The sequence below is a fragment of the Plutella xylostella genome, chromosome 8 (assembly GCF_932276165.1).
Source record: "Plutella xylostella chromosome 8, ilPluXylo3.1, whole genome shotgun sequence".
NCBI classification, from domain to species: Eukaryota; Metazoa; Arthropoda; class Insecta; order Lepidoptera; family Plutellidae; genus Plutella; species Plutella xylostella.
In genome coordinates, this window is record NC_063988.1 from 261,600 (window position 1) to 283,233 (window position 21,634).

General features: G+C 39.3%; 1 protein-coding gene across 7 annotated transcripts in view; it reads left to right on the forward strand.

Annotated features, from left to right (window-relative positions):
* The first annotated feature begins 887 nt into the window (after positions 1–887).
* LOC105393750 (microtubule-associated protein futsch) overlaps positions 888–21,634 on the forward strand; it is a 64,205-nt gene continuing 43,458 nt past the window's right edge. For 6 of the 7 annotated variants that reach the window (XM_048622638.1, XM_048622640.1, XM_048622641.1 and 3 more), the window contains exons 1-3: positions 888–943; positions 20,559–20,613; positions 21,465–21,576. In XM_048622638.1, coding sequence (XP_048478595.1) covers positions 912–943; positions 20,559–20,613; positions 21,465–21,576 — 199 coding nt within the window. In that variant the 5' untranslated portion in view covers positions 888–911. Of the gene's footprint in view, positions 944–4,483; positions 4,795–20,558; positions 20,614–21,464; positions 21,577–21,634 lie in introns of those variants that run through there. The other variant, XM_048622639.1, reaches the window with a different exon arrangement.

Genomic DNA, 21,634 nt, shown 5'->3' on the forward strand with positions numbered 1-21,634 from the left:
AATACAATACAATATAACTTTATTGAACAAAACACACAACATACATTAAATAACAAAAGAAGTAATCTCAATAGGCGGCCTTATCGCTACAAGCGATCTCTTTCAGGCAACCTTTGGGTGAATTATAAGTACTTACAATGTTTGTGTCTATAGATTTTTCTTCATCTTTTCAACTACCATTTCCTTTCAACACGTTTTTCTTTCGTAAATGGCACTATCAAACAAATCTATGTCGTCCCTCTGTTAGCCACCTGTAGTAAATATAAATATCTACCTACTTTTATACCCAGTACCTATCAGGTAAGTAAATAATGTATGATACATGGCGATTGTTTACTAGTACGGTCATGGTGCGCCCACGCCGCGCCGCCATTATACGAATCAGCGCGGCTCATTGTGTCGTATTGTATACAGAATATTGCTTATAGCCAATTCTAAAATAATCGTAATTACTTCGCATCTACGACGTATTCGGTTTTTAATGATTGCCTTGATTTTTTTCCATGTTTCTTGCGTTTTATTGACAAGATGGCTGATGAAGAAGATTCTGAAATAAACAATTTTATTAGTCATTCTCAAAATTATGTGTATATTTCTTAACAGTATGTATTCTTCAGCATTGTAGTAAGTATTTCTGCAGATAATTATGTGCATCCGAAAAAGTCGACCCACCCATTAAAATATAAAATTATGATAAACGTAATGTGTTTTTAATAATTACAATATAAGGCTGTGAATGCATGGTTAGATCCAGGGAGCTGATAACTAAATATCGGCGTGAATTTAATCCAGACGCTTTATTAGCTGTAAATACTCTTAAATATGTTGTAAATTTTCATATTTTATGTGTTTATAGGGTCACGGTTCTAGCGTTGTGCCGCTGCCGGCCGCCGCCACGGCTGCCGCCACTGATGCCGGGACGACCGACAGTTAGAACTGAGCGGTAAGCGAATAAAGATTTTATATGTGTTGTAGTCTAAATACTACTTATACTTAGTTTTTTAGGTTTACTACTTACTGGAAGTGCTCATCGCGCACCTACCTAACGTACCTACCTATCTCCCGCGTGATAAACTTAGGAAAGAAAGCAGGTTGCAGTTGATTTACAAATATGGTAGAAGCCGCAACTACTCTTGGATTAATATTAAGTAGTAAAAACTCCTGCCATAACTAAATACCACACCATAATATTTATTATAGCAAAATCACCTAATACGAAATTGAACAATTAAGTTATCCTTGACTAGTTGGTCTCAAAGTGACAAAGTTAAGGTAATGAGTGGTGCGTGGGCGCGGTGACGTCACCACGCCGCCGCCGCCGCCGCCCCGCTCCGTACAAGGCGAGACTCCTCGCGGCCAGGTAAATGATCATGTACCGCAGTATCAATAATCCGCCTTATTGGATTCATTTTGTATAGGATGGTGCGCCAAGATGTGTGTTTTCGTGCCACCATATACATAATAAAATACATAACATAACATAAATCACTTATAAAAAGGAAATATTTGTCTGTAAAAAATATTTGTAAGGAATAATTTCAGTGCTATAACTGCCACTGGAAACCTGATAAAGATGATGCGGATATACCGCATTCGTTCAGAATATGACAGGAGCTATGATTGGACCAGCTAGTTGTGTTATCCGCTTGGGCAGTCTTCCAGTCTAATAAGAATCAGGGTGATCGCTACAGCTGTTAAAAGTACTTGATGAGGCTCCAGGTTTATGGTGACCCTCCCTGTCCGCTGAATTAATGTCTGCAATTATGATTTTAATGAATGTCGACTGTTGACTGGCGGCGCGGTTCGAGTCCTTTTCGGATTTTGGCAAGACCGGTGTTTATTTTGGTGTTGAATTTTCAAGGGCTACGTAAATTAATTCGCGTAAATTTTCATGCAAGTACACTTTTATTTTCGTAATAATATGTACAATATACATACATACCTATATGTATGTATTTATACAAAGTACGTATCTACAATATACATATGATGGAGAAGGAGTTAGTAATTTAGTGGGACATTTACGAGCTGTAGTGTTAAGGCTTGTTGCGCGTGGGCCCGTGTGATGTAGAGGTGATACAATAGGACGCGTGATGTATAGGACATGCTGGCTGACGGATGCTCCCTGGCTGGCTGCTACATAATGTGCAGCGGTGCAGCCATATTGTCTTAGCTGTGGGCTCTACCGCTGCCGCTGTCGAGCAAAAAAATATCGAATAATACTTTATTTTGGTAGGCCTGTTCGTAGACGACGGCGATAGTAAAATAGTTACCTACTCAAATCCATTTACCAAAACTACCTGTCTTGTCTATAATTATTATTCCCACCAAGTTTATATTGCAGGAAGTAGTTTTTTAATATTTTTCAAAAGTCGCAATGAAAAGGGTCAGCTATTTCGCACCTACACCGCAACGACCAGGCTAGTTTGTGTTATGTTTCGACGAGGGCTTTTTTGAGCTTTTTATCAACAAAATGCGTCAGTTTGCCGCGTGCCCCTTCATATCAAGTCTACAACATCGTTTTATAAAAAAAATAAGAATATCGTTTTGAATTTATATCAATAAGTAATGAAACATAATATTTTGATTACAAATATTTTTATTTCAAAGTTTTGGGCGCGCGTTGAATTCTTTACTATGAAAAATCTGACCGCTGCCGCCGCCGTCGCCGCCGCCGCGCCCGAAAACAAAGATAACGGAACAGGCTAGGATATAGATATAGATATATCCAACTTTGTGCATTAAATTGGTACAATTTAGTCCAAATGTAATGAACTAATGACTCAACGGCCGAGATTTAGTCGGAATGTTTATATTATGAATCACCCTGTAGATGGCTATCGATTTCTTTGGCTTCAATAATGTTTAGATAGTCAGTACGTTTGAGTCACTGCTTTCATTGTCTTAGCGTTGTGGTAATATGTATTTATTCATAATTTATTCGCTTTTTCGTATACCGTAGTTCGGCGTTGATCATTACAATCACTACACGATTGAGTGTCTCTATGCAGTAAACTTTTTGGCTCAACCTGTATAATAGATTTTTGTTTTGTCTATAATATTAATTACCAACAAATAAAAAAAAATATTGAACATACCTTACTTTAAAACCAAATTGTGTATCTAAATAAATTTTCTACAATTTTACATACGAAATATTATATCCCGCGAAAGGGCGTGAAAACTATGACGTCACTTCTCACCCAGCGACATCACGACTACAGCCAATGTAAATAAGTGTGCAGCAAGAAGTGTAGTTATGGCAGTGAATGAAGTCATGAGCGTAGGAGCCCGGTGGCCGGCAGAGGAGGCGTCATGCGAGCCTGGGGGTCACTCTAAATTACGAAAAACTAAGTTTCCGAGCGATACTGCGCGGGCCACGACTCTATCTCTTTGCAATAAACCTGTCGATTGCACGACAGTTCTTGTTCGTTCGTTTTTCCTCAGTATAGATTAACCCTCCTGATGCATCGGCCGCGACTATTTTAGGAATAGACGATATTATTCTCCTTATTGCGGATATCGATGCGAGCAGTGAAGTTGTGACGGTGAATGTAGGTGGAAAAGTATTGGGATGATTAGATTTGGTCATATTGGGATTGTTAGTGTTAATTCAAGAGGCTAGACTTGTGTGTGCTATTTTTCTAATGAATTTGTTTTGTTTTCTTGTGTTGTTTGATGATTTTTGCTAGTCTTCTGACTTCTTGTTTTTATCCACCTTGGAAGTTAAGAAACACAGCTTGCATGTATACCTACTTAACTTTTAATGCACCATCTCGTGAAATGGCCCAATAATCCGAGGCTATAACTACAGTCTCGTCTTTAATAACAATGGTATAATTTCGCCTTGTAATAAATTTTAAGGTAACCCGTTATGCATGTGACCCATTTCGCATTTCGAGATCGGTTTTCCTCATCGTCTACGGTGATTCAACCATGGAGTTGCATTACATTTTGTTTTGACAATATTATCCATCCGGAAGTTATTTAGGTTATTCTAGTATATATACTAATGAATTAATTAGATACTATTGATTTCTACTAGAATATTAGATAAATGGCTTAGTTCCAGATTTGAAAGGTTGTATTTGGGGTTCGTAATCCAGTCGTTATGTTAAGTGTGTTCCTGTAATATCATCGAATGCTTTTAGAGTGCGATGTAACAATCCTAACGGAATTCTCTAAGTGAGCGCGGCGAGATCATAAAACTCTCGATTAGATAATAAATTCTCATAATGTCACCTCCCGTCGCTGTCGAATTTAATGGTCAATCTTGTGAAAGTAAGTAAACGGGTAAGCAGGCGTTATCGGAGATAAATAAATAAAATATACTTAGGCAGTTTAATTAGAAGCGTAGGAATACTTTCTCGGAATGCAGGCGATAAATGTAAATGTTTGTAGATGTGCGCCGGCGCAGGGAGGGCGCAGGAGGAGGCTGCGGCGGCGGCGGCGGCGGCGCGCGCGCAGGCTGCGGCACCGGCAGTGCTCGCCCGCCAGCCACCCGCGCCGCACGCCACCGTGCTCGAGACACACGCAAGTCACCGCGCGCGACCACTACGAAACGAAACGACCTGCAACTATTAACACCCCTACAACAATAACAACTTATTTAATCATACAAAAATAATAACTAACGCTTCGCTATAACACGTGTGAGACGCTTCCTAACAGTTAAGTTTATTTAAAGGTGATACAAAAACGAACGATAACAAACGAACTGTGCACTGGAAGAAAGTAAAGGTTCCGAGAGTTTTAAATGTTAACGGGCTCGTGACGCCGCCGAGGGACCCGCAGGTGAGTCACCCGATCCTCCTCGTGTCGAGCCTCCGGGAGATAAACTGATAATTTATGGTCCCGCGCCGCCGCCGCCGCCGCCGCCGCCGCCGCTCAGCTGACCGTTGCGCGAGAAGAATGTAATTTTTTGACAGCTACATTCCCGGCCTCCGTGGGCGCACATAAATTAAGCTTATGAACCGTTCTCGGCATAAAATTAAAGGAATGTTATTTTTGTTGGTACTCGTCTTTGTCCGTACTAGCGGCTCGGGGCTGGTGTGAATAACCCGCTCCGGCGCCTCGGCCGCTAGCTGCGAGCTCGCTGTTTGCACACCTGGTGCCTGGTACAGATTCCTATGAGAAGCCACTCCGAACACCTCTCCACTATTGTCTCAGCCTTCACTCCCATTATCACCTCCAACGACATTAATTAAACATTCTTGCCGAAGCAAATACATATAGTTTAGTATTTGATTTAACACCGTTCACATAACAGAAATTTGTTTTTACTACTTGGTGGCTTTAGTAAAATGCTATTTGCATCAGGTAAAGAGTTTAGATTATTATTATTAGCCACATCATCTTTGTTTTCATAATATGTTTGTGTTTCTGCATTGATATCATTAACACTACATTCAGCCTAGTTAGTTTGTTATTGAAAGGGTCGTCCATGTTTTATTCCATTTAATCTAAACATAAGCTGATTCATCGAATTCATTCAATGATTTAAATTTCAATAACTGCAAGTCTGCAATGCTTTCCTTTACATGCAACTTTTCATGTTTTGTTTCGATCACTCTGAAGTTTTTCCTATTTGAACCATATTTGAACTATCTTAATTTCTAAGTTTCTTATCATTAATCTTGTTATACTGTCTAGGTCTAAAGTATATACAATCAGTAGGTATGCGTGCCGTATCCTCCGTCGCTTGGCCTGCTGCTGCTGTTATCTCACGCGCTGGTTTGGGCAACCAGCCGCGTTGCCTCATGCTGATACCGCGGCCGCGACCACGGCACGTTATTTACTGTCCACCACGAGCCGTGAGAAGGCATTGATTTCATTTCTACACAGTTTACACATTTTAGGATGAAATATATGATGTTTCAATATGCCTATGTTTCAATTTGAATTTTTGTGATTATTGTATCATCTGCCGTGTTTTTATAGCACTTTTTACACTAGATGTATATTCTCTCAACATTAATTTTCTTTTAGATTCACAAATTCATGACGTTCATTTCCGTATATCAGAATCTCTATGTTTGTATTACTTCGAGTACTTATGTAAGCCTTCTTGATAAGTATACCTAGTATGATATTATATTGTATTTATCTGAATTACCTACGCATTTCTAGGTTTAGGTGTCTAATTAAATATGTAGCTTTATAGCTCAATAAATATTTCCACTTTTATGTTGTGCACCTACGCAGCCATTATTGAGATGACATCAACTAATAGCCTCCTCGCCGCGACTTCACTCGCGCCACTGATCTATACTGCGCTTATCTTCTCTTATTCATCAGTAGCTGAGTGAGCGAGTAATTCTCCATATCCTTTGACATTACATTCTTCACCTTCAGGTTGCTGAGTCAAGCTTCCAATACTAATGTATGTGGGCAGATATTTGCACTTACGATGCTCCTGGAGGCCAATATTTCAGTTGCGGTTTTGTAGCCTTGTTCGTTTTCAAATGAACCCAGGCTCGTAGGTGTCGCGTGTTGTGTCTGTTCCATTAGCGAGGCATGTCGTAGGTTTCGCAGTTAAATCTATTTTGGATATCGCGGAAGCACTATGGGCTCTCATTCCTAGATCTAGAAGGTTCTAGTGGGCTGTTTGGTCTTATTCGCGCTTTATGTTGCTCAATGTCTTCCGTGTTGCTGTGAGATCCACCTGCACAGTGCATCTAGAATAATCTAGATTGCATGCTGTTCCTGAAATAAAGGTTACCTCATGTTGCAACGCAAGGTTTACTGCATTAGAGCGATAGTGTTAAATCGGTCGGTGATGTTTATCTGTGGCTAGAGTTTGCATGAACTATACATTATTACCTTCATTCATATTTACATGTTCCTGCTCTAGATAAGTATTAGGTAAAAACAATGAAAGTATGTTTATGTTTAGTGTTTAATTTCGTTTAATAACATCCATACGTATGACACAACATAGTACTAGTAACGGGACAGTCTGTACAGATTTATAAGTACTGTTGAATCAAACCATTATAATTAACGATCGTTTGTAAGAGCGGCACAAAGCCAGCTGATGCACCAGATAACATTATCTCAGCGCGGAGATGCACCGGAGATACTCGGAATGACATTACTGATACTGATTGTTTGGTATGTATGTACCTTTGTATATCAACAACTATTACTATACTAGGCTAGTAGGAGTTCATATTAATAAATATAATTATCTTAGAAGTAGCTGTAAGTATCGGAGAATACCACTGCTATGTCCCCTGTTGTGTATCAAAATGCCTCTTCTTGGTTAATCATATTGTGTGTCCCTTGATATCTGCTTCCTACAAAATAATACCACTTCCTAAAAAAACTCTTGTTGAACGAGTCTGTAGAAAAGTCGCAGTCAGTATTTTTGGTGTGTGCTGGTGCTGGACACCGAATAAAGAATTTTTATCTTTTATCTTTATCTTTATCAGAGGTAGCAGGCTGCAGCGGTCACCACAAGAGAAGCTCTTCTAAGCTTATCTGTGACAAACACTAGGTAGTCCCGACTGCCCATGGCGAGGTTCCTTTCGTGCCTCCGAGCCCTCCTCGGCCGACAGTCGTGACCGCGGGGGCTGCGTGCGGCACGTCTCCCATGTCACTTGTTGGTTTGGCTTTACTATTGTTGTTGCTGACTCGATCGTGGTCTGGCCTAGTCATCGAAAAATACACGCATATACAGTTCTCCCATATTAATAATGCGCATGCAAATCTTCGCAAACTGTCGTATTCCCGGAAACACCCGAATCATTGAATCGTAAGAGCACTTGCATTTTGATCCTTGTTCGAAAGAAATAGTAGTCAATATCATGTGACACATAATCGAAAACAATTTGGGCGGTCGGTGGCTGTCACCGATCAGTCAAGGGTCTCAAGGTCAAGATCAGTATTACTTTTGTGGAATTATAAAGAGCTGCAATTACACATCGTTCTTGTTATTTTTTTCAAATGTGAATTTAATTTCAACTTTGATTATTTTTGACGATGCCATATTATGAGGCACATTTAAGAATAAAATATACGTCACATTGATAGACTTCACTTTGCCAATAAAGCTACACCCAAAAGACCAAGTTTGTAATTGTAATATTATTGTGAATGATCAGCGCTGTAAATACTTTTGAACTGAGATTTTAATGTAAACATTTTTATTTATGTGAAATAATCAGTGCTGTAAATACTTTTGAACTATGATTTAAATTTTTTAATGTAAACCTGTATTTGAAATCCATTTCTCCTTATAATATAAATCTTGTGTTACTCAAACCTTCTTTCATCCATCTTTACATCAGCTTCAGTAAGACACTTGAAAAGTACCTACTGTAACATTTTCGAAGTAAATTTTAATATTATGGAATATTATGAATTATCGAATCAAATTTCGTTACTGATAAATCAATTATCTCTTTTAGCACCAATTACATAATTCTACTAAAATTTCATGAAGAAAATGTACTTAACCACTCTAAATACATAATAGTTTTCTAACGCTCGGGAATACGACCGTTGCCGAACAATGACGAAGATTTCTATGTGCATTATCAATTTTGGGGAACTGTACTTTAATGGCATGTATGTAAATCATTCGAGTTTAGCGGTTTAGGTACTGCTAGTCATAAGTCATTGATATTATTGTGGATCCAGAGCCTTCTTGCAAACTTTAAATGATATCTGAGGACTATATAGCTAGTAAAATTCGTCTAAAACACAGAAAAAAGTTCTTAAATTATTTATTGCTGGAAATCAGCATGCGCTGGCATAATTAACCTCGATCTCCAAACATTTACCTACTTTTAATTGCTTACTTTCAAATGATGTCTCGCTACTTACTCATCCTACCGTTTGAATGTAATGTTGTAAAAAAATTGTCTTACCTTCTCAAGAAGTACGTAGATATGAAGTAGATCTACTATTGAAGTTTCTATTATTGAAGACAGCTGAAGACATAATATATAATCATCATCAGCATCCTTCACTGCTGGACATAGGCGTCTCCAAAACTTGATGGGTTAGGCTCTAATTTTCTGTTTGTTTACGTGCTCGGTCTCAGATTATCCATTAACAATGTTTACAAAGAAAAGGATTCGCTCCGTTTGTTTTGGGTGATTCATGAATTCTGTTTACCCCGAAAAGTGATTGTCTTCTAATTAGCAAACTCCAATATGAATAATTTTAGCGAATGAGTGTATTGTTCTCGTCCAACGTTTATGTTTGCTTATTATTGTTTATAATTATATTTATTGTACCTATAGGCTTACTAGTTTATTTAATCAATAAGCGTTGCATCGTCAAACGCTGGCATTGGCTGCGATTTGTTTACATATTTTATGCTATGTATTCATGTACCTATAACTAGCGACAAATAAATACACTACTTGATTATTTGCCACCCGACTACATTTATGTTAGATTTGTCGCAATAAGTTACTACTGTTACGCTTATTGCGACTCTTATTGTTTGATCTTTGCTTCTGGGATTATAAGTAATATGTGCCACATCAACATCCCATCCCACACTCTGCACTTTGTTGTGATGTGAGGAAAAACAAAAAAATAAACGTTGCGCAAAAATGAATAAATAATAATTATATATAATTATATACCAAATATAGGGTGTGCATAATATCTGTTAATGTAGCATGGGCGACAATGAATATACCTAATTATTATAGGAACACGTAACTTCCTGGAAGCCCATGCTCAGAACAAGCCACTCCTCACAGAGGACAGCCTCACACACGCACTGCAGTGATAAGGAGCCGGGACAAACAGCTTATCTTTACGATGTACTTAATTACATTCTTACATACACACACACACTTGTTTATGAAGTCTACGTCTGTCTATCTAACACTCGTTTGTATTCTGTTTACATGCTATTAGTATTGGGATGGGTTTTATGAATATATATTTTCCGATGGCATGTATTAATGCCTGATTAGCATGTTAGTCTCTGTTTCGTATTTACAATTCTAACGCTGTGTTATCATGTCATGGAAGACTCTGTCATGAGTTACCTAGCAGCAAAAACATATCAGCAATTAAAACTATTACTATAACATAACAGAAGCTAAAGTTACCGTGTTTTGAGAATTGTACCAGGAAGGCATGGAGTGGCGGGTGTGGGGGAGACGCTACAATAACAATAGTGATGGAACTTGCTGCTTCATCAGTCCTGCTTCCCTGCAGCTTCCCAGAAGCGGTCTCAGCGACCTTTGATTTGCTAGGGCAGGGCAGGCTATTCTCATCATTGTAGCAGTGTATAGTTTCTACGGAACTCCAAGCCACAACGTGAGAGTATACCGTTTAAAAAAGTTAGGTATTAACGAGAGTGAGAGTGATAAAAGTATTGGCGTAGGTACTTAAATATTAATTAGGTATTACGGAATATTCTAGTTTGATCGGTGTAAGCTGTCTCTTCTTGACGATTTATATATTTTTATATCTTTTGGCAAAATTAAGACATTGAAACATCTCTAATTAAGGTTTTATTTGTATACTGATTTACGAGAGAAATCTTCAAATATCGCGTTCATAAAATCTCGGCTTTAGAGGATTGCCGTATTTAGGAGGAAGACCATCTAACTATATTATTTTTACACTTTATAATTATTTACCTAGCACTGCCCACACGCAGCCTACCTACCTAGTACTTACTAGGCAGGTATAGGTGCCTCTAGCTAGACCAACATGGGAACTGGATTCACACTCCGCTCATCGAGCGTGACCGTGATAACTATTAAATTCACTAAAATAGGTTTTTATTGTTGCATAGCCACGGTCTGCCACTACTCATGAGAAAAACAATTATTTTAATTTTGATATCAAAACTAACTTTTCGTATAAAATTACAAAGGTAAGAATGAATGGTAATAAACAGCATTCTTTGCTTTAGTATACAATGGTCATCAAATTAACAATGATTATCATGCTGGTTTAGAGAGTTTAGTATTCAAAACAAGTGAATAATCAAACAAAGCGGCGGTTTAACGGCGGAGCGGCGCGGTTGGTACAAAAAAGAGCTCATTTCTCAGCATCCATAGTGCCCTCGCCGGCCGCAAACCAGTTCCCTATCATATACAATATGCACTGTATAATATACATAATATACACTAAACATGGCGATTATACAGCCTGCGACCACAGCGCGGCAGTCCGCAGTGTTGTCGATCGATATTTGCCAGCTGTTTTAGACGAACATCGTTTATAGCGTTGTAATGAAATTACTCGTAATCTCTGTTTCCTTTCTCCAAAACTCGTAGCTCTCATTTTTGCGGGTGGCATTATTGCGCGCTGTATATGTATATTTGCCATTTCGTGACCATCCATATAGTCCTTCAACCTTTCAGCCATCGCTACACAACGTTGCTACGTTAAATCAAGTGCATATGATAGTTTGTATGCAATGCACTGCACTTCTTGATGAAGCTCTTCCCCCATCGCTACTACACCCCCCCTCCTGTGTAGTCAGTGCCCGCGCGCCGCCGGCCACGAGTTCGTTGATACTGCGCCGGCGCATCCTCGCTGCATGCGCGGAGACCCCTGTGAGGCCTGTGTACACTGTACAGGGTGCTCTTTCTATGATGCATAGAGCTTATTGTTTCGATTTTTAGGTGCATCACTAGGTGTAGCGCTATGTTATGTGATTCAATCTGTCATTGGTGCCTATGGACGGAAAAATATTGTTAATTTCTTCTTAAGGCTGTCGGTGACGAAGACTAGAGCTGGACCGATTAGCCACTCAGCTTAGCATGATCCGCTGACATCCCAGGTTGCATTGCAAATATCGTATACGTTTGATACGTCAGTCGTCACTCGGGCAGGCGCCAGGGGTCCACCCCATTTTATTTATGATAATGCAGAATTACCCAAAGACAACATTATGACACTACCAACTCTGAAGCAGAGAAGACAACCATAAATTATAAATATTCGTAGACTCGGAGTGGGTGGGGTTGGGGTATCTATGTACCTAGTGTGTACTTTCAGCTTCATTTGTGTGATGTTCTTTTCTCGTTCCTATGCTACGATTAGCTCTACGCTTATTGGAATTTAATTGGTAGGTAACTAATGTCGATTTGATTGGAAAATCATTCGTCGACAGTGCGCCTAATTTTAATTATCAACTAATTGTTCTTGACCTCAAAAAGATTAGTCTGGTGAATTCATATAAAGTTTCTTTCAATTGAGTAGAATTTATCCTATCTTTGTTCAATATATACCTTTCCAAGTTTCCATGTGTAACAGTCCAAGATTTTGCCTTTAGTTTATAATCTCAGTTAAACTTCTGCGGTTTATTATTATTTTCTGCCAGGAACTTACTGGGCAACCTCGACTTAGTGTCGCGGCATGGACAGGTTCCAGTTATTGTTGAGTAAAGTTGAGTTGCAATTAATTAAGGCTTCCATTTATTCATGTAAACTTTAAACTCTGTTATTTAGTGTCAATTCGTGATTTACCGACCGCGGCCTCTATAATCTGGTTTGCATTTACAAGATCTTAATTTACGAAATTAAAAGGCCGTATTTTTGGGTAAATTTTCCTCAGCTGTCGAATTTCCAAGAAATTGATGTTTGAGTAATTTGAGAAATATTGACTTGATAAACCGCAGTCGGGCAGCGACCCCACAAGAATTTGTAGAGACATGCTGGAGGCGCGACATTCTTTCCGTAAAACTGTCGTATTCGCAGAAATATTGTCTTATTCAATAATCAATTGGTATTAGCTTGGCAAGGATATGATTCAGCCCGGGAACTCTTGGAAGTTCTTCTATATACTAATTATTATTGAAACAATTTTTTACCATTCTCAATAGCATTATTGCTATTATGATGATTTGATGAATGTAACAGTTGTTTATGGCAACAAGTGCAGGGCTCGCTGTCCCACATAGCTGTTCCATTTCCGTCAGTATTGTCTCGCGCCAACTCATCGAAGCAAACAATTGATCAATCAATGCATAAACAATCATATTTATCATAACATAATGTTCGGCGACGAACCCGAACGACTTGACGGATTAGACCTTTTAGTTATATTTTTGTGCATTGGTATCCTGCAATACTAAGATACCTTTCACAATCACAATGAAAAACCTTTGAAAGCTATAGAAAAAGCATAGAAACATTTCCAAATAAAATATCACTCCCAATTTCAATCGAACATCCACCCAAAATAACTCACGTGATTTATTAACTTCTGCATCTGGAAATGCAAATGAGGCAGAGAACACGGCTCCATAAATCTCTTATCGAATATTAGAAGCACCAGCAAGTGTGTCTGATGAGCCCCGGCAGCCATTGATCACATGGAGCAGCAGGTGACACCGGGCCGCGTGGGCGGTGCTGGTGACTCAAACCCGGCAAGCCTCAAGCCGCTACCACTGTCAGTTGCCGTATGCTGGGTTTGTGAAGCCTGTCGCATTGTGATTGACAGAAATTGATCGATTTCTCAAGAGGTCATGGTTATAACTCCGTTAGGCTATGATGCTTTGCTTATTTAATAAACGGAATCAGATATGGTTTTCTTAGACAATTTCATTGAGATTTCATCCATCCAAATGTTAGCTATAAATCTATTGGATTCCTCCACCTTCTACTCTCCATGTGTTAGCTTATGCATGCGCATATCTTAAATAACCTTCAAGTCAAATGAGATGCTCCTCTTTCATTCAAAGGACCTCTCAGCAATTATATCTGTGGGCCGCGACAGTGTTTATGTCACCCAGTAGGTGCCTTGATATCAGCTGCTTATTCAATCAATATTTTAAATTGATTACAAACCTGCAGTTGATCAATCAATAAATGTATAATTACAATGCTTTTCTCAGTTAAATTATGTCATCTGATTTTAATATCTGCTTGCAAAACAGTATGTCATCCATATAAATGGACTCAACTACAGTTGTTTGTCATTTTGTTTAGTAATTGGTTGGTTTTTAAGCTAGAACGGTTTGGTATTTATTTTTGGACTAGTTACCTCATCCTTTCGTCTTTTTGGTGTGTCCTCGAGCTTATTGGAAGTAAGCAAATCACAGTAGAACCTGTAGTTGGTTGCTGTATTATATTGAATTAGAAATTAATTGTATTTTTAAAGAACTCTCTTTTTCTTCTTTTGTTATTGCTTTGTGATTACGAATTATCGGTACGCTACATACACCTGTTTTCTATCAATGCCAACCTTGTAAACACGAGCCTACACAATCATCAATCTAAAATGCACTGCCGCAAAGTATTGCATACAACAATAAGCTCTTCAGGCTCTACAGCCCTTGAAAGCTGTCTTAGTGATGTTGGACACGTATCATTAACTGAGTCAAGTAATGGATGGCACGGAGTGACTCAGCCAGGGCTCCCCAGTAGTGGAGGTTTACTCTATACTGACAAAAGCGAACGAACGAAAGCTGTCGTGCAATCGGCACGTTTAATACAACGAGATAGAGTCGTGGCTCCCGCAGCAGTGCTACGAAATTTAGTTTTTCGTCATATAGAGTGACCCCCTGGAACCAGTCAGGCCGGGGTCAGGGCGCGTGAAGTGGACAGGTTCCCGCTCATTCATGGGTATTGTGTTGCGAGGGACCTTGACTTGTGGAGCTATTTGTGGCACCGCATCATGTGCACTTCTGGACCTTAAGACGCTTAAGATATGCCTTTGTTATTAATAATACATATAAAATCCTAACTAATATTATAAATGCGAAAGTAACTGTGTCTGTCTGTCTGTCTGTCTGTCTGTCTGTTACTCTTTCACGCCAAAACTACTGAACGGATTTGAATGAAATTTGGTATACATATGGTCTAGACCCTGAGAAAGAACATAGGCTACTTTTTATCCCGGAATTCCCACGGGAAAACTTTTTAAGGCGAAGCGAAGCTCGCGGGAACAGCTAGTATATAATATATAATAAAACCTAGCCCAAAAAAAATTAATCAAACAAATCATCAACGTTCAACTCATCTGCAGGATGTTAAGTGCTTTCAAATATCTACCTTATGCATCTATGGAATACCGTGTGAAGTACCTAATACAGTTTATGTTTAAATGTGGCTGACGTCACCTAGACCTCTTCTGCTGCCTCTTCTCATTGATGACGTCACGTGCCAGCTGTTCGCTGCAAGGGCATCAGTCAATATTGATAGTCAAATATTTCGCACGACGAGCGACGAGGGAGCGCACCGTGTCACTAGGTCGTTCATTTGTTTCAACAACTTGCGATTTTCTTCGGTAATCTCTGGAAAGGATAACCTTGTTAAGAATGCAATGTATGTGTATTGGTTGACCTTTAATAAAGGTAGACGTTTAACTTTAAATACTCCCGCAGGTGGTATAAAAGTTCACGCTATGTTTGTTTATTTTTACTTTGTTATGGGCTTTTACAGCCATTATGTTCGTTGTGCTGTGGTTCCTTGTCGTTTTAATGTATTTTCTCTGCTGGAGATTATACATTTAACGTTGTCTGCGGGCCTTTTAAATGCCTTTCAATCTGCAGAGAAAGCTGATTGTTTTCATTCACCTTAGATTTAGCCTTCACAACCGTAAAGATGACCAGGATTTGTATGTAGCGATAACTTTCATTTACTTTCTCACATCCTGTCCGCAAAATCAGCCAACTTTTCCGCAAATAGTAAGTTAATCTTCACGAGCATCTCGCTGGTTCCGTGCGTTGAATATCAACATGAGATTACTGCCGTGTTGAATTGAAATCCTTCCTTAAAACATTGAATAGTAAAAGTTTTGACCGGGTTCCAACAAGGCATTGATATGTATTGTATCTGGCTGGTGTAGGCCAGTTTGTTTACAGCCTCATTTGTAAGTCGGAAGAACTCATTGACAGTGGGCACGCGTGATTAGGATGGACAAACATACGCGCTGTAGATGTACTCTGTTTGTGTATGTTTTCTCACGCATGTTCTTTGTTTCTCTTTGATAAAGTTATTGTTTTATATTAGATTATAGTAGGTAGGTAAATCAAATTTCTAAGAACAAATTGGGTATACTTGCTGGATTTTTAACTTAGGTACAAAAATGTACTTTACTTAGACATAAAACACTTTAATACTTTAAATGTATTCTATGTCTAAGTAAAAACCTTTTTGAATCGCTATCGGTGGTCATTGATCACATGCAAAGATTTATGATTATCTTAAAAATACAGAAACATATTTATTTAAACCAAGATTTATGTCTTGCCGATGCCTCTAAGGGCGCCTTCAAATTAGTCGCTAAGTGTCGCGCGACTGCAGCGCTGCTGCAGCGCTGCAGCCGCGCTGCTGTCAAAATCCATATAAATTTTGTAATTTTAAAGATGCGCGACTGCAGCGCCGCAGCAGCGCTGCAGTCGCGCGTTAATAATTTATATGGAATTTAGACAGCAGCGCGGCTGCAGCGCTGCAGTCGCGCGACACTTAGCGACTAATTTGAAGGCGCCCTAATTCAACATTTTGCATTTCATCTTCCCATATACAGCGATAGACACAAAATTGAATGCAAATCCAAGCGATTAATCTATGGAAATCAGCCATTTAAATTCGTCTAAGTTATATAACGCCAAACCTGTCCGATGTAGTTAGAATTTTTGTATGTTTAGTCATAGAGTATATTCATTTTTGATGCAGACATATTGTTATGATGTATGTTTGCAAACCAGCTACTGTTCCTTGGTACTGTGCTATAGCTGTTTTCTACAATAAATAACAATTAGTTATAACAGGTTTAACAATTATCCGCATTGTAATTGATCTTGTTCCTCCCCCATGTATTTACACCGACGAGCATGTAATTTGCCACATTGTGGACGCGAGGCGGCCTCTGCCTGAGCACCTGACACAATGTCATTCCCTGCGGACACAAAAACTCCCCCAGGTATTCCCATAGTGGAGCCACTCAAGCACGGCTTTGAGACACGGGCCCGCACTTTGAATATACAAAGTATAGGATCGGCTATGCTGAAAACGATTCTATTACGTTTCGCTAGGGTTGGGGACAGGAGGATATTCTTGAAACCAGAGTGATACCACTCTAATGGGCCAGGACGCATTCCGTGCATACCCGCGATACCCCTTTATCGACGGTGTGTGACTCACGGCCCGACTATTCGCTATTCTCAGGACAGACATCAAAAGTTGGAAACACAATTTCAAGGGTCCTTGGATAGGTTTGATATTTTGCCTCAGTTTGCTTGATAGTCCTGAACCATTGATGATGACATGAAATAAGTAAATTAACTAAGTATTGTTACTATCATTGAGTAATGCTGTATATGCCTCATAGAATCCATTTACACACATGTCTGATAATCCTATCGTTTAAATTTGTTGTAATGTCTACAAGGCAGCGCCTAAGTGTCTGTAAGTATTCACAAATCACATGCTACGTTAAGTAACGTGAAAAAAGCCTGCTGATAATCTTCGGCTAATCTCCATTTCGTCACAGCCTAGTCCAGTCCGTGTCACTTATCTCCTCCACATGGGGCAACGTCTCCGCCGGTGGTCAGATAAGCAACAATACGGCAACGTGAGCCGCTTCCTATTAGCGTCTGATAAAAACTGGCGTGTTGATGTTTCTCGTGCCATTTATTGGGTCCGAAATATTTTGGCCATATTTGAATGATGGCATGATTGATTTATTTAACCCTGTTAGGTGCTTATGGCTAAAATTTATTTTTATGTTTACAGATATGGGTTAGACTCTTATTTAAAAAAAAAACTTGATTCTAAAATAAACAACTCAAGTGGTTACAACAAAGCCATAAATTGAAAGGAAACTATTATTGCGTCCTAAAGTTCGTCGTCTATCTCCAAATAATTAACTTATCTCCCACCATTATAGCTATCCTACTAACCCATTTCTTTCTTGGTTCTAAACCCACTCTTTTAAAAACCATTTTCCTTTGTCACTTGTGATCATTGCACGTATGTAGTCTTTTGAAATTTGGTTATCCTGGCAAATGGCATCCATTAGATGACGTCATGTGTTTTGGTCATCTTGCCCAAAAACGAGTAACTATGTTTAAACTTTGTGATTCTACTGAAATTGCTCCATTGTTTAGGTAAAGTGATCAAAGTTTTATAAGTGGTATTTTGGGGATCATATTTGGCGTTAGGGGAGGTACTAGTTACTAACGGGAGGTGTACTGTGAAACAAAATAGCTTGCTAATCTTGTTTCCCTATACAAAACGTTTGATTGAATTGTTAATCCATTGCTGGTTCCTGCCGGCAGTAGACTAGACACGCTTCAGATTGTGTTCACCAATTTACTTACACGTCGTATCACATCAATTTCAATTAACAGTAATTGATGCATATTTAATACCCCTAAATCGACGTGTCAATTTAAATTTAACCAACCTTCAGACGGCGGTCACCGAGAGAAAAATAATTTCGAACCAGTCGGTAAAAATGACATCATAAGCACCTGAATTTCTCGTAATGCCAATAACAGGCAAGGTGGAAGTCCAGCTCCTTTTAAGGCTCGTTGGTCGATGGGGGGCAAGGGCGGCGGGTCCGGTCTGCCCATACACGGAGCGACCTCTCCCGCAAGGCCTCCGCAGATGGTCACCAGATGGCGCGGTGATCCTGGACGATTGATTTGAACCTCGCTCTATGAGCTTATTTATTTATAGTGCTCGTTATTGATACGCCAATTACCAGCCACAGATCTGATTGACTTGTTAACGTGCTATGAATAGATGGTGTTATAGTTGGGTCAAGTTTTTTAGGGTTCCGTAGCCAAAATGGCAAAAACGGAACCCTTATAGTTTCGTCATGTCCGTCTGTCCGTCTGTCCGTCTGTCCGTCTGTCCGTCTGTCACAGCCGATTTACTCGGAAACTATAAGTACTACAGTGATGAAATTTGATGGGAATATGTGTTGTATGAACCGCTACAAAAATATGACACTAAATAGTAAAAAAAAGAATTGGGGGTGGGGCCCCCCATACATGTAACTGAGGGATGAAATTTTTTTTTTCGATGTACATACCCGTGTGGGGTATCAATGGAAAGGTCTTTTAAAATGATATAAAGTTTTCTAAAAAAACATTTTTCTTAAAGTGAACGGTTTTTGAGATATCAGCTCTCAAAGTCGTAAAAAGTATGTCCCCCCCCCTCTATTTTTATAACTACGGGGTATAAAATTCTAAAAAAAATAGAGGTGATGCATGCTAATTAACTCTTTCAACGATTTTTGGTTTGATCAAAGTATCTCTTATAGTTTTTGAGATAGGTTGATTTAACTGTAATTGCTGCTACGGAACCCTTTGTGCGCGAGCCCGACTCGCACTTGGCCGGTTTTTTTTACATGAGACGGAGACAGAGGATTTTTAAAAGTTACTTAGGTAGGTATATTGACTTGATTTATTGCAACAATAAATGCAACAGCAGGTAGGTTATTACCTAGGCTCCCAGTTGGTTGTAAAGCCATCACGAATTCCTTCCCCGAGTGTGTTTCGATGTCCGAGTGGTGTTCCCGCGACTCGGCAGTGGGTTGGTGTGAACATATTGCTAATGCGTGCCATTCGTTCTAGGTGCGCAATACCTGCCTGTAGTTATGCCCTAATTAGGATTGTCGTGGGAACTTTATTGAGTTTAGCGCGTATTACTTAGTTGCAAGTCCTTTGCAAACTATTTTATAACAAAGTAGGTATACCCTTTTTTAATAGAAACGACCTAAATGTACCTATCGAACAACACACCTTCACAACTACATAATGTGACTAAACAGTTTATGATGAGAAGGTCCCCATTGAACAATTGACCACACATATTACATTGAGTAGCATCATCATTACATGTGAAGGTACATCAGGAACGAGGTCGACTCAAATTGTTCTTTAATAAAAATGTATGGTGCGCATATAAACAATGTCATCCAAATAGTAGAGGTTGCCGGTGAAAGGCGGCTGCAGGCGGGGGCGCCACTAGTCTGTATTATTATTTTGCGTTAAACTTGCTGGAGAGCTCTTGTATTATCTTAAATTTAACTCGTTATTTTAAGGGTCTCCTCAATCTCCCCATATTCTCTCCTCATTATATAGTCTCCTCATAGTCTTCACTTCTACCCGCACGGACCTTCTCTAGCTAATTATTAGTCGTCGTACCTGGTCGCCTTTTTCCACTGAGTCCCCAAAAGAAATTTAATTACTTGAATGAACATGATTGAGATCCTGCCTTTCTATCGTAAGCACTATCCATCTCCAGCGCTTCAATTCAATTTACTTGAATTTCTTGATTATTCCTATTAACATTCATTACTTACAACCATAGACTATGTTATGTAGATACATTGTGCAGGCCTTTGATTAACGAACATGGCGTCGACATTGACACACAAAATTACCTGAAAATAGCTGTAATCTACCGGAAGCACTTATACAGTCAGATCTATGGACATTGTTGCATGTTACTCTGAATAAAAGAAATCTAAATTAATTATGTGAAACGAAACGACTGAAAAAAACTAGCTCTCGAAAAAATATCGTAACTGAAAGTGTTCTGAGGGTAGTTTCCACATGTGTTTTATTTATTTACTAGTTATTTAAATAAGTTTGCTTGTTGTTTCAGAATGTCTGAGGCCGACGTGTCGCTGATCGGCGACGAGGATGTCCTGCGACGCATGGTGAGTCTCCGTCCCTTACACTACATCATCATCATCATCAGCCAATGGCTGCCAACTGTTGGATATACCTAGTAGGGCTCTAGCGAATTGGGTGGTGTGAATGGGGAATGAAAATTGGGCTAAATGCCTTTTCATTCGACTTTTTCATTTCCTATTATGTAACTACTATAAATTAGATATTTTCATTCATGTTATCTTTTCCTCGCTGTATTTTTATAATTCATTGTCTACTTTTTGTATTCGCTCATGGTTACTGGTATCATGTCTGTGAAGTCAACATGACTAGTGTTTAAGGCGCTATGCGTGCGTTCAGTTCCAACAATATTTGATACACAGTTAGGTTACTCAGTCGTTACACATTATAATACATACATGATCATCATCAATCTAGCCTGTTCTTCTTCCCTTCCTAGAATATAAAGCTCTTTTACTTTCCGAATAGGCTAATCCCTATTTTTAGTAGATTTTCATCAACAATTTATTCACTTTACGACGAATAAAAATATTGTTCTCGGGTCTTGGATGTGCCCGTAAAATGGCAATAGGCCCGCCCCCTATTACATTGGGACTAACATAACACTCTGGCGAAAAGTAGGTGCAGCAATGCACCTCTGCCTACCCCGCAAGGGAGTACATTAGTACAAGGCGTGAGTGCGTATATAAAAATAATATATAATAAAAAATTATAGTTTTTTTTGCCTCTACGTCTATTACAGACGACAAATAAGCCAACTGGAGGAATTCATGACAATAATCAAGTTTGCAAAAGTTAGTTATGTCTATACGTACTTTCATATACCTACGAATATCATCTGACCCTTCAATAACACCCCTCGTGTGCTCCATTCCAGTGGCAGCAGACGGAGGACTTCGGGCGCAAGAAGGAGATCCGCGCGCACATGTACCGCCTGCGCGAGCAGCGCCTGCGCAGCCTGTACCAGCCCGAGCCGCCGCGCGGGAAGGGTAATGCACCTTGCGTCCACGCCGTAGGGCTCACACTGCAGTGCAGCCTGGACCAGCC